This window comes from Thunnus albacares, chromosome 3 (genome assembly GCF_914725855.1).
Source record: "Thunnus albacares chromosome 3, fThuAlb1.1, whole genome shotgun sequence".
Taxonomy (NCBI): Eukaryota; Metazoa; Chordata; class Actinopteri; order Scombriformes; family Scombridae; genus Thunnus; species Thunnus albacares.
In genome coordinates this window covers 19,825,775-19,838,570 of record NC_058108.1, presented here as the reverse complement: position 1 = coordinate 19,838,570, position 12,796 = coordinate 19,825,775, and the positions used below count along the sequence as shown (strand labels likewise).

The following is a 12,796-nucleotide window of genomic DNA, read 5'->3' as shown; positions in this document are numbered from 1 at the left end:
TCAATACAAGTCTGGAGGGGATCTTTAATCATTTTTGAAGCATTGGATTCTTGATTTAAGACAGAGGTAGACAAAAAAGCAGCTTCTCATTTTTCACCAACAACCATCGATTTTGTCGGCCAAAATCATACAGTCTATGGCCGAAGCTGAAGCTAATGCTAATAAGGCTAAAACTCTGCCTCTAATCATTTTTTGTTTCCAGATGATTCCTATTAAAATAAGAAGTCTATAAAAGGTTCTTAAATATGCACGTTAGATACATTCATGGTATCTTGCTAAAAGATTGAGGCTAAAGCTACACATCCCAGCTGATGACCCATCAAGTGTACATGGAAATAGAGCAGCAGCAGATGTTTGTGTATTGCAGTTTTCATACAGTACTATGAATAAAAGTGTTATTCGTTGTAACATAACTCTTGGATGGCTTGGATGCTTACTATAGAAAAAATACTGTGACAAGCCATTTAACGGTTATGCTTTCATGTAAACAGAACTGACGAGTTTGTAAAGCTGAAATTAGTGTAGTGACTGTAAACTTCCTTGAACCCAATAAACAGTAATACAGAGCTGCTGCTAACTAGAGCTGCAACGATTAGTCGATTAATCAATGAGTTGTCGACTATTAAGTTAATCGCTATATTGATAATTGATTACTCATTTTGAGTCAATTTTTCAGAAGAAAAAAAAAAATCTAAATTCTCTGGTTCCAGCATCTGAAACGTGAATATTTTCTGGTTTCTTTAGACATTTGAAAATGTCACCTTGGGCTCTGGGAAACAGTGATCGACACCAAACAACTAATGGATTCATTGAGAGAATAAACGACAGATTAATCGATGATGAAAATAATCATTAGTTGCAGCTCTAATCTTGACTCTCATATACTAGCATTGTGGATCTCACAGGTTGGATGTTAAAGCCCTTAACAGGCATTTTTCTAATGTAACCTGTAACCCTACAACATAATGCAGTTAGCTTATGACACGCTTCTTGCCTTTGGAAACAGATCACTACTGTAGTAGTCAGCTAGTTATCCAGTCGTGCAGCTTGCAGCTTCTGTTAGAGCAGATAAACTGTTTAATCATTCTCTTACACTTGTTCTTTTACGTTTTTGGTTTTGTGTAAAAAAAAAAAAAAAAAAAAAGCCCACAATTTGATCGTGTGTAGAAATGCAAACAGTGATCGACACTGACAGACATGCTGTGATTGGTTACAGTTACTTAGCTATGATTGGACAGTTCCTGTTTGGTGGCAGAAATTAGAGAACGGTCAAATGTATTGTATTTACGTGCTGTCCTACATCCAAGATAACTATCCGAGAAATGTTGATGACTTTAGTTGCAATAAAGGACTTCATTATCATCATATATCCAATCCAGTCAGATATAGCATAATAAGGAGCTAGTAGTGTTGACTTGAGATTTCTGTGAGAATAAATCATCAAAAACAGACCAAACGCTAGTAATCTCGTGGCACTGATGAAAACAGACCTACTGTACTGTAAGTAAGTAGGAAATGGAAAAAACAGAAAAGGCGCATTCAAGTGAACAGAACCCTGGAGACAGATAGATAGCAGCCCAGGAAAGTCCTGTTAGTTTGAGTCAACATGTCACGGTTGGTTTTCCTCTTAAAAAACAGCTGAGGCTGGAGATGAAATCAGTCTTTTTCCTTCTCACTTCCTCGTAGTTCAAATCACAGCTGTGAACAAAATCATCACAACCATACCCAGGTATAAAAGCACATTCCTCCAGTCTTCTTCTTCTTCCTCCGCCTCCTCCAGGCTTTCTCGTGTCTCCAGGACCTTTTTATATTTATGGACATGAAGTCTCAGAGGATTCATACTGAGGTGGGATTTAAAGGAATCATCAGTCAAATTTCCTCCAGCATGTGTATCAAAGAGCAGCAGCATGCTGATGTCTCCTGTGTTTGGAGCAGCAATGAGTACTGGTCACCAGAGAGCGGGGGGAGCAAATAAGTGAGGGAGTATCACTCCGTTCATCCCCCGTACCTCCTCCTCCGTTATGGCTATCGTCTGTCATTTTCCGAGGGGTAACAAAAAGAGTAAAAACAAGACGTAAACAGGAAGCACATGAAGGATGTTTCGGGTGAAAGGTCACCACTCGTTTAGACCGTCCCAGTCCAGTCTGGCTGATTCTTGCACAGTTGACGAGAAACAAAGAGCTAAGAAGTAGACAGGAAAAACAATGTGGCTTCTGATTTCTCATCCCTTCAGTCTCTGAAAGCAGCAGCAGTGTATTGATATTGTCTAGAATGTGTCACTTTTATATAAAAAGTTCATGCAGGATCAGTTGAACAGGTTAGAGTGTGCTGTAGACGACAAAGCCCGAATCTCTTTATCCTGTGGTAGCTTCCTTATTTCTTCGATTCGTTACTCACTGATACGAAAATCAGACACCATGGCTTTCATAACTCCTTCCTTCCGTTCACTTTACGCAACAGTCTACCGTGGATAAGAGAGACAGAGGGGGGAAAAAGCCACTACAGACTAACAGGACAACCAGGTGAATGACGAGGGGGTGTGGCCAGGTGTGCAAGGTCATGCTGGCAGCACAGGCACAGACACAAATACAACAAGAGCATGGAGAGATCAGCAGTTTGGGAGGCGATGAGCTCGCTCGTCACACGTTTCTGTGCTTGAAGGAGCACTTCCTACTTCTTTGTTCTTCATTGTTGCTCTCTGTCCTCACTCTTTCTCTGTGCTGAGGGGGAATGAGAGTTAACTTCTATGTACACTGTCACCGTTCAGGTGTTTCTCGTGGTTGTTCCTTCTTGATGTGGGATTAGTCTTGATCCAGCTCAGTTATTTTGGAGGAAACGGACTTGAATTGCTGCTCAAGAGCGGATCAACTCTTGAGGTGGAATTCCAATTTGCTCCAGAAAGCAAAAATCATGACAGGATTTCCCAAACCCTGGGGATTTACTGTGTTTCCATGGTTACAGGGGTCTGTGGTAGCGACAGGTTTTGGCAGCAATGCGACTAGTTACCATGGTGACTGGGGGTTGTGGCAGGGAGTCAAGTCGGTAGTGCTTAACCGTGGTTACTGCGGCAACTCTGTGACGGGTCTCTTCTGTTTGAGGGTGTCAATGAGGGACAGGACGCCTTTCTTTACGCTGGTTGAGACCCGACGGGACACGGAGTCGCCGGGGGGCGACGAGCCACAGGCCTTCTGGGAGGGAGGTCGAGCCACCAAACACTTCTGGTACCGCAGCTGAGAGAGAAAGAGAGAGAGCGAGAGAGAGAAAGAGAGAGAGCGAGAGAGAGAAAGAGAGAGAGACATATTGCTGATTAACTGGTGCCAATAAGACGTTTAAAAACTAGCGGAAATGGTGGATCTTGGCTCCAATAGTGGCCTATGGCAGCACAGCCTCCACCATTCATGCGGGGACATACATCACTGTTTTGCATGGAGGCTCCACACAAAGTCAAGTTAATCAGGGTTTTACCTACTATTATAAGACTTAGGTGCAGCAGCTAAGTGTTTTTTCACAGCTCCTACGCCGAGTTAAAAGAAAAAAAACTATGTTGAGAGTTCTCTACCATGTTATGTGGTCATTTTTATGGCTGCACCCCTTCTCTGTCCTCTCCTCTGCTCTCTGTGTTTCACCAAGGGTGGGGTCACTCACACACACATACAGTTTGTTTGCACAGCTATCCTTGATAGGACATTGCATTGACTTCCATTCATTGTGGAAAGCCTAACCCAAACCCTAACCTTAACCTAACCTCAATACACACCTTACTCCAAACCTCGAGGACTACTGGATCCTACAAAGTCAGTATTTATACCGGAAAAGGTCCCAATGAGGTAACAAAACCACGAGCACACTCACACACAGCCAACAGCAGAGCAGAGAGGCTACGGAGGACACAATGAAGTGAAGATAACTAGAAGATTACTCGAGTTGACAACATCTACACTTGTTACTGTAAGTTCAATAAAACCTTTGTGAGTAAAAAGCCAATCAATGTAATTTATCAAACCACTTGTTCAACAAGCATAAACATGTGGAAAAGCAATATTTTCAACTGCTTTGCCTGCAGGCTCCCGGCATGTTTTACACAACCACAGAGCGCTTGTTATCTTAAAATCTGGCAAATTCTTGAACACTTAGCCACTGGCTAAGACAAACCAGTCCCTCCTCTCTCTACCAGCAGTGAATCACAGCAGCAGCAGAGGGAGGAGGACAGAGGACAGGAGGAAAGACTGATACTGACTGATGTTTGTGTTCTTCATGCTTTCTAAACTTCATGCAGTATTTTGATGTCAGAAATATTTGTTTTACTGACATGTTATATTTGTTTCCAGTGAGATATAATTGAATTTATATTGTGACTTTGCTGTTGTGAACATTACTGTTGCTGCTCTAGAAACAGTATTTAGTTGTATTTAAAACATCAATCACTTGTAATCCTGTTCTGAATTCATTCTTTTTTAAAAATGATAATTGAAAAAAAAAACTGGTTAGCTAGTTAATCTGCTATTACCTTCTTCCTGCTCCAAACTATTGTTATTATATCTGCCTTTAAAAGCCCACTATCGGTCGACCTCTAGTCACAGCTGCTGAGTGCACAACTGTGGAGGTGTGTGTGTGTGTGTGTGTGTGTGTGTGAGACAGAGAGGAGGGAAAGCTGGACTGGTGCAGGGTCAAAGCTGTGATCAATAGTAATGACTGATGACTCTTGTCATCGTGAATCAGTTTTAGTGTGTGTAAGTGTGTGTGTGTGTGTGTGAGAGCCCTTATGTCCATATATCCAAAGTTCTGATGTGTGATCGATAGCACAGCTAGCAGTCGACTAATCTTCTGACTCACACACAGCTGAGAGGCTGCAGAGGAAGATGAGTAACACTAATAGGCTGCATTATAGCAGAAACACCACAGAGGGCATTCTCAGCTGTGATTATGATAAAATAAAAATACAATAAAACTACTATAGCTTTAAAACAATGGTTACTAATATCATGCAGATATCTTCAAAAAGTTCCAAAGTGGGATGCAATTGAAAACATAGAGTTAAACAGAAAATGTATACGAGATAACTTGTAAGGACGTCCTCTGTCAATGGCAACTGATGTTGTATACACCTAATATTTTAATTTTAGGTGGCTTCTCTTCATTTGAATATGTGTTTTACACCAACAGCACTTTGACAGAAGGCCCCATTAAATCCTGAATAAAGCATTTGTGTTGGACAGTAAAACACCCATCTGTCAAGAGTGAAAAAACTATACCCAAACTAAACTACTGACAAGGACAATCACTCTCAGAAAGAGAGGCTCTAAATGTCAATGCCTCCCTCTCTCTACTTTAAGTAGATGACCTCAGTTTAAAATTGCAATACGGAAACATTTTACATTTGGTACATTAATATTAGAGAACTTGAAGATGGCGCGTGGGGGTTTTTGTCTCTCCCTTCTGGCGGTGAGAGTAATTACAACAACACCTACTATTAACCTACTCCGTCGCTAATGTTGCGGCTGGATAAATTGTTTTAAAACATCACACAACGCCTGTGAAATGACTCATTTCGCTATCAGAATTTGATCCATTCGGTGCGATAACATTTGGAAAGTCTAGAAGAGCTGAATTTTATCCCCATTCAAGCTAGCAGACGGCTAACCAGAAGTAAGTCGGCTCAACCAGCAGAAGTCTTAAGTGCTCATGCTCTGCCCACAGAACATGCACAGTATGCATTCATCCGGCCAGCGCACAAATGTAAAACCCAACACCTGATTAAAAACACTGGTATACTGTGAAATACAGAGAGATTTATCTGGTGGTGATCGGCTTAATCAGCATTGTATGAACTCGCTTGGCAAGGGCTTGAACGTAACAGACGTTCATTTATATGTAAAAGTTCCGCACTGCAGGTTAAGAATAAGGGAACCTTTTAAACAAGGCCCAATACAGTGACTTTAATTCAAGGCTAGCTGGTTATAGTAAGGCAATGCATATAAAGTCATTTGTGTTTTATGCTTGATAACTTTGTAATTCTGAGGTGAACGCACACACGTCCTGAATGCAATTCTTCATTATAGCTGAAGACAAAAAAAAAAAAGACAAGACACTCAATGTTTTTATCCACAGAATGAGTGTAGTAGACTTGTTTACTTTATAATTTCCCATCAGTCTAAAGACCAAAGTACTTCATTTCTACAAAATAAATTTCAAATTATATTAGTATTCATGGTTAAATTAAAACTATGCACGCTCCATTTCCCACAGCCTCATTAACAACTCCACACTACACTTCAACTGTAATTTGAAATTCGAGCATGCATCAATGTGCACTGTTGTTACATTCATTTAAACTAACGTAGTCGGAGTTGGCTCAGAGTATTTGAGTTGTGTTGTCAGCTCTGCACCAGACTATTGCGTTGTATTGTGTATTGTGTGACTCACCATACAGGCTGCCTGTACAGCCTCGGACACATTCCCAGCATTGGGCTCACACCAGAAGACGTGACAGTCGAAACGATGGCCACCAGCATCCATGATGAAGGCAAATGTGTGCACGTCATGCCCGACACCCATGAAAGACAGGAAACGCACGCGACACTCCACCAGCACTTCCTCTTCATCCTGGTCAGAAACATTAAAGTGTGACAAGTAAGTTACAGACAATGTACAGTACATACATGTAAAATTTAAATATATTTTTTAGGATTTAACCAAAACAGAAATAACACATTAATAAGACATCATAAGACACCTTCTCCTTGCTGATGGTGACAGTAGCATCAGCCACATTGAGGGCTACTGGAGTCCAGTCTTCTCTGTTGGAAGAACCAATTAGACTGTCTATGGCTCCATTCAGTATGTCCATGCCTGGAAAAAAGGGTTAAAAAACCCCCAAAAACAATTAAATCATGCCTGAAGTTACACTATCAGCATTAATCTAAATCATGTACTTTGCATCTCATTACAGTGTAGGTGTCAAACTCACCTATTGGTCTGGCCACAGGCAACATCCCAAGATAGAGCACCTGAAACTTCTGAACCAGTTCTGTCTTTGGTGTGGGAAACTCTGCTGGGGAGAAGCCACCACATATTCATTTAATATGTCTTCATAAGAATAAACATTTATATGAACAATTAACAATACACATTTACAGAGTTTCCCCAAGAGCTGGATATTCACCTTAGTGTCACTGGCTTCTATTATATTTAAATGTCACAACAAAAAGATTTGTTGGGGGATTTTGACTGAACAATGTTTACTAAGTAGACCGTAATCATACATTCACGCTTAATCTCCTGTTTTTCATGTTTGAAAAGTTTATCATTTTTATTATTTTAGGCAGAGACAGACAATGCAGCTGTTAGATTTGGCAAGCTGTCAGCAGCAGGCTGGATAGTTGTCAGTCTGCTTGGCTGTTGCTGAATCTTGTCCAATCATTTGTGTGTATATAAATGACATAGTGCGACATAGAGCGCAGCCAATCATTGTGTCTCCCCGACAGAGAGATCAGAGTTTTACTGCCCCCTTGTATATTTTCACTGGCCCAGCAGCCAAAAAATGAAAATAACTCTTTTTTCCATAATTTTGGTGATTTATTCATCGTATACATAATACATGAAACAGTGAAGCTCACTTTAGATTTGGTTGTTTTCCTTTATTTATGGATATGTAATGTTTATTTATTAAACAAATATGCAAAATATAAAATTAGGCACATATTGGATCAGCAAATGAATGATGTATAAATGTAGGTTTCTCCTTATTTTGTGTAAAGCCAGACAGTATGGAATAGATAGGGAGAAGAGAAGAGAATTTATGATGATGACATTTCAACGAGGTATGGATGACCTTGATAATAAACTCAATAACAATAAACTGGTTAACATCTCTGTGCCATCATTCATCCTCTCCTCTGTTCTCCCTCTGCTGCTGCTGGTCAGAGACTCACTGCTGTAGGTACTGCTGGCAGAGAGGAGGGTCAGCCTTAAGTCTACAAGAATTCAACTTATTTTAAGATACTTAGTCAACGCAGTTACATACAGTGAACGTCTGTTTTGAGCTTGTTCATAACAGTTCACTATTAGCATCACGTCTGTTAAATATAGCAGCTGCAGATGCGAGGAGAGCAGGAATCGACTGCTGGAAATGGAAGACCTTACTGCTGGATTTTGTTGCACCTACAGCAGCGAGCAGTCGTAGTTGACTTGAGTAAATTAAAACCTCAAGTCCGTTTCATTCTCCACTGTGGACTCTGTACTTTGCTGTCTGCTCTGTGTGTGTGTGTGTGTAGCTCAGCCCCGCCCTCCTGCATACTGGCACATACAGAGAGCAGAGGAGAGAGACAGAGAAGCAAAACTCCCATTCTCTCCTCACCAGGGTAACAAAGTAGAAAGCCCCTCTTTCTTTTCGTAGCCTCATATGTTTCTTTCACGGACATTTTTTTGAGTACGGGTAAGTATGACAATGTTGGTTATGCACTGTAACCCAGATTCTATGAGCTATTGGGTTTATCCCAGTCGTGAAGATTTCTTTCGTGCCATTGTGCCCCACACGATTGCAGCTCTTACATCCGCATCTCCAGTATATCAGACTGGTTTGACCAGAGATCTGCTCCAAAATGAGCCAGCTTTTTCTTCAGCTGATGTTGGTGGAGCAGTGGGGCCTGGACCTTAGAGGGCTACACCAATACTCATAGAATCTGGATTACAGCATGTAACCAATGTTCTATTATCATACAGACTTCGCCCTCTAAGGGTGAAACTGGATGTGGTCTACAAGCATCTAACACACACCATTTCACAACTCCATAAGTGCAGGGCACAATAACATAAAAACACATAAGCTGTGCCATGGCCCAACTCTGTTCTAGGCCCTGTGTGAATGGTCAGAGTGAAGCATTATACTCCATTCACATGACACACCTGCTGCTGTGAGAGAGAATCACATAGAGAAAGAGTCCCAAACGCAAGCAGAGCAGGGACGAAAGGGCGAAACAGTTCATCAATCCCCAATGACGTGTGTAGAAGAGGATACCCCATTGCACGTGCAGGTGCACACTGCTAGTGCACAGACACACATTTCACACACAATGAACTTGTGTTGGATGCATAAAGGGACCACAGTTATGCACTGTGGCAGTCCCAGAGACCTGTACAAATAAGTTTAAAGAGAGTTTCAGTATATGCCAGCTTGTAGCACATATAATGGCTCTCTACCAAGATGATTGTGTGTGCGCAACGTGCCCAGAGCTGACAGTGTGTCTCCGATAGTCGAGCATGTTCAATACTGAATGAGTCAGAGAGGACTCAGACATGTCGCAGGTAGAACCGAAAAAAACCGACACAGTGAAGCCCATGATGCTGCTGCACAAATGTCTGCCACTGCTGTTCCTCTGAGAAGAGCTGTGGAGGACGCCTGGTGGGGGTCTTCCCCAACTGCGACATATGCCTGTGTGATAGCGTCACACAGCCAGTGGGCCAAGTGCTTTTTTGTCGGGGGCTTCCCTTGTGAATGCTCCCTGTAATGTACAAACAGCTGTTGTGTCTGTCTGAGTGTGTGCCACATAGTGAGACAACACGCCCACCAGGCAGAGTCAATGTGACGTTTCTTCTCTTTCACTCCTGTGAGGAGGAGGGAAGAAACCTTCCAGGGAAATATCTCTTGATCTAAAAAGACCTGGTTATGACTTTGGGCATGAACATGGGATTCAGCCATAGAGTGGCTGTGCTCCCGTTCAGGGGCCATGCCCATAACTGCTGGCCTATCACTGGGAAGAAGTGTAGGATTGAGCCATCAAGCTGTGAGAGCACGTCCCTGCGCCACGGGAGTTGTCATGGCTTCCCCAGTAGCAGCTGTATCATAGTCAGGAACCATGACACGCTTGTGTATCCTGAGGCCACCAGAATGCCTGTGAAACTCTGCTCCTGAATGTGCGCTAGAAAGGCGAGGAATCAGGGAGACCAGGGGAAAAGTGTTGAAGCTGATTGAACACTGCCCTGGCTATGTATATTTGCCGCTGTTGTCATGTTGTCTGTCCGTACCACCACATGCTTGTCTGTCAGCGATGGTGCGAAGTGTTTCAGCACTTTCACCACTGTGGACAGCTCCAGGCAGTTTGTATCTCTGTACAGTGAAACGAGTGACGCAGCGCTCCTGATGGGGAACCCCCGTCAACAGAATGCGAGGTGTTTTCAATATGTCAGATCTCACTGGAGGGAAGGAGGTGAGTGTTGGCGCTCTGAAGGAGTGGCCCAAAGAGCCCGTTGGGGGCTGATCTGTTCTGAGCGCTGGGACATGTGGCGCCACATGTTGCGTTGCAGCACTGTCAGCCGCACCATGATCTTGGCCTGCGTCAATGTGGAGAGGGTCAGGACAGCTGTCATCGCTTTCCCGATGTCCGTCGCTCCAGAGGAAATGTTCTGGGCTGTGCAGCCATGGTGGAGACAGTGGAGGACAGCAACACAATGTTATTAATAGCTGCTGCTGTCTGGGTGGCACACTGACGAGTGCAGTCAGTGAGGCGGTCGGTGACTCGATCACAAGGAAAAGGCAGCGTAGGTTTGCGCCTGCTGAAGAATGTTGCTTTTGGCAGCAAATGATGGCTAGACTCTCTTCTAGCAGTGGGATGGCAGGAAACCCATGCTCTGTATCTCCTGGTAAAGGGATTATAACAAGCAACTGGTGCCTTCAGCTTTCCGGGGTCAGAAAACGTTGCGTCGATGAAGGACCGAAGCATGGAGAAGCACAGCCACATTGAGAGGCGCCTGGACATTGGTTCCAGGACATAGACGTCTCCCTGTAAGACGGCATGGGGATGCTGGCAGGCAGGTGCCTGGCAGGCCATGGCGAGGTGGGAGACAGCTGCACATGCAGGGCCTCCTTCTCACCGTCAAACTCCAGGTAGAGCATTAAAGAGAGGGGAGAGCCGGGGGGGAGTGCCAGCGATTGAGGGAGCTGAGTCATCGGACTCGTGCCTAGCATCGTGCACACCTCCTGGGCCGGGTCGGTCAAAAATGTCCAGTGCTTCTTCAACCGTGAAACTTGCACGGTCAGCCCAGCTGCCGTATCCATAGCCTTCCATTCGCAGCACCGCAAAGTCTGGGCAGGCGAACACAGAAGGCGCACGCGGCACAGGGGGTGAGAGCTATCCTGGTGTGCTCATGACCGAGACAGCGCAGCAAGCATGGAGGTTGGAAAGGCATTATGTAGCTCTTTCACAGTTGGGACAAAGGCAGACCACTTCAGCAAGGTGCTGAATCAAAGACGTATCTTCTTTCTTCACAGGTGACTGCATCCAACATTGAAGAAAAAAAAATGGGAGCAGATCTCAGGTCAAGCCGGTCTGATATACCAGAGATGCGGACCTGAGAGGGGCAAAAGTGGGGCACAATGGCATGACAGAAATCTTCACGACTGCACATGCGCATGGGGATAAACCCAACGGCGACGGCTCTTATGGGGTGAAACCTATACGATAATAGAATGAGTATGATGAAAGATGCTACTGCAGGGAAGACTTTGTTGAAAGGGACTTACCCATGACTCTGATTAGCCTGCATAAACTTTTACTGGACCTGGGCCAGCAGTTATGTTGGACCCTGCTTGTTGTTATCAAGTTTATGACTGTATGACAGAACCAGTCAAAGATGCACACCAACGTTCCTTTTTTTTTTTTTTTTTAAAGAAACAGCTGTGCGTTTAAAAATACATCTTTTAGCATTCCTATCTCTTTGTCTCTCCAGAGTATAAGAAAGTTTGTCTTGCTACCACCAACATCCCTTAGCTGGCGACTTTTCCCATTTGACTGACTATTTATTTACTTATTTAATGTCGTTTAACGTTTTCCTTATTTTTAATTACAACCACTGTATGAAAAGTGCTATACAAATAAATTTACTTCAACTTTAACTTAAAAATTGAGCAACTCCCTCCACACCTATTCTGTAAATTTGATAAAATGAGTCAAATAATGAACATAGGCACATTATGCCTTTGCACTGGACCAATAACCAATAAAACTGTGAACTGTAAACTGCTGTTAAAACCTATCCAAAGTGACAGATATGGATCTTTTGAAATACATCCATTGATTTTAATGGCTCCAAAACTGTGTACCAAAACTTGAACTACTTATTTAGGAATCAAACTGCATTGATGCTCCTGTTCCAACCTTGTTCTGATTTTGGAGCATTAGCCAAGACAACCCTGTACCCAAAACACAGTTATTTTTGGGGATGTTGCGCTCTCGCAAAGGACCACTTTGAATGTAAGCAGCGTCCAACAGAAGTGATGACTGACATGTGTCAATTGATGCATAACAACTCTCATATTCATTATCCTCTCACAGACACACACACACACACGCTGAGTGAGATACTATATGTATGAAGCCTACCTTGCAAAGGGAGATCTAGTCCTGCCTGCATTCTGTCGTGGAGAGAGCCTCCTGCCATTGCTTTGGCATTCTTTCGCTCCGTCATTATCTGGAGGAGAGAGAAAGAGAGTGGGGGGGGGGGGGGTGAAGAAAGAGATGGAGGGCGGGGGTCACAAAAGCAGACACACAGATAGAGAGTATGAGGAAATGGCGTGTAAAAACAGAGCAGAATTAGTATACCGTGGCAAAGACACAGGGGAGGAGGGCAAAGAGACAAAGAGAAAGATGTGTGAAAGTGAAAGAGGATGAGGGAGAAAAAAAAAAAGATGAAAGAGTCAAAACAAAGGAGCTCAGAAAACCTAGAACAGCATCACCCCTGATACTGTCATACCGTCTCCCAATTTCACCTGGGGTGCACAAACACACACATGTATGCATTA

At 43.3% G+C, this 12,796-nt stretch overlaps 1 protein-coding gene across 7 annotated transcripts in view; it reads right to left on the bottom strand.

Annotated features, from left to right (window-relative positions):
• Nucleotides 1-1,087: 1,087 nt before the first annotated feature.
• apbb2b (amyloid beta (A4) precursor protein-binding, family B, member 2b) overlaps nucleotides 1,088-12,796 on the bottom strand; it is a 54,532-nt gene continuing 42,823 nt past the window's right edge. For 6 of the 7 annotated variants that reach the window (XM_044346878.1, XM_044346884.1, XM_044346883.1 and 3 more), the window contains 5 exons: nucleotides 12,378-12,465; nucleotides 6,968-7,051; nucleotides 6,734-6,849; nucleotides 6,424-6,603; nucleotides 1,088-3,230 (listed from right to left, as the gene is read on the bottom strand). In XM_044346878.1, coding sequence (XP_044202813.1) covers nucleotides 3,060-3,230; nucleotides 6,424-6,603; nucleotides 6,734-6,849; nucleotides 6,968-7,051; nucleotides 12,378-12,465 — 639 coding nt within the window. In that variant the 3' untranslated portion in view covers nucleotides 1,088-3,059. The remainder of the gene's footprint in view (nucleotides 3,231-6,423; nucleotides 6,604-6,733; nucleotides 6,850-6,967; nucleotides 7,052-12,377; nucleotides 12,466-12,796) is intronic. The other variant, XM_044346881.1, reaches the window with a different exon arrangement.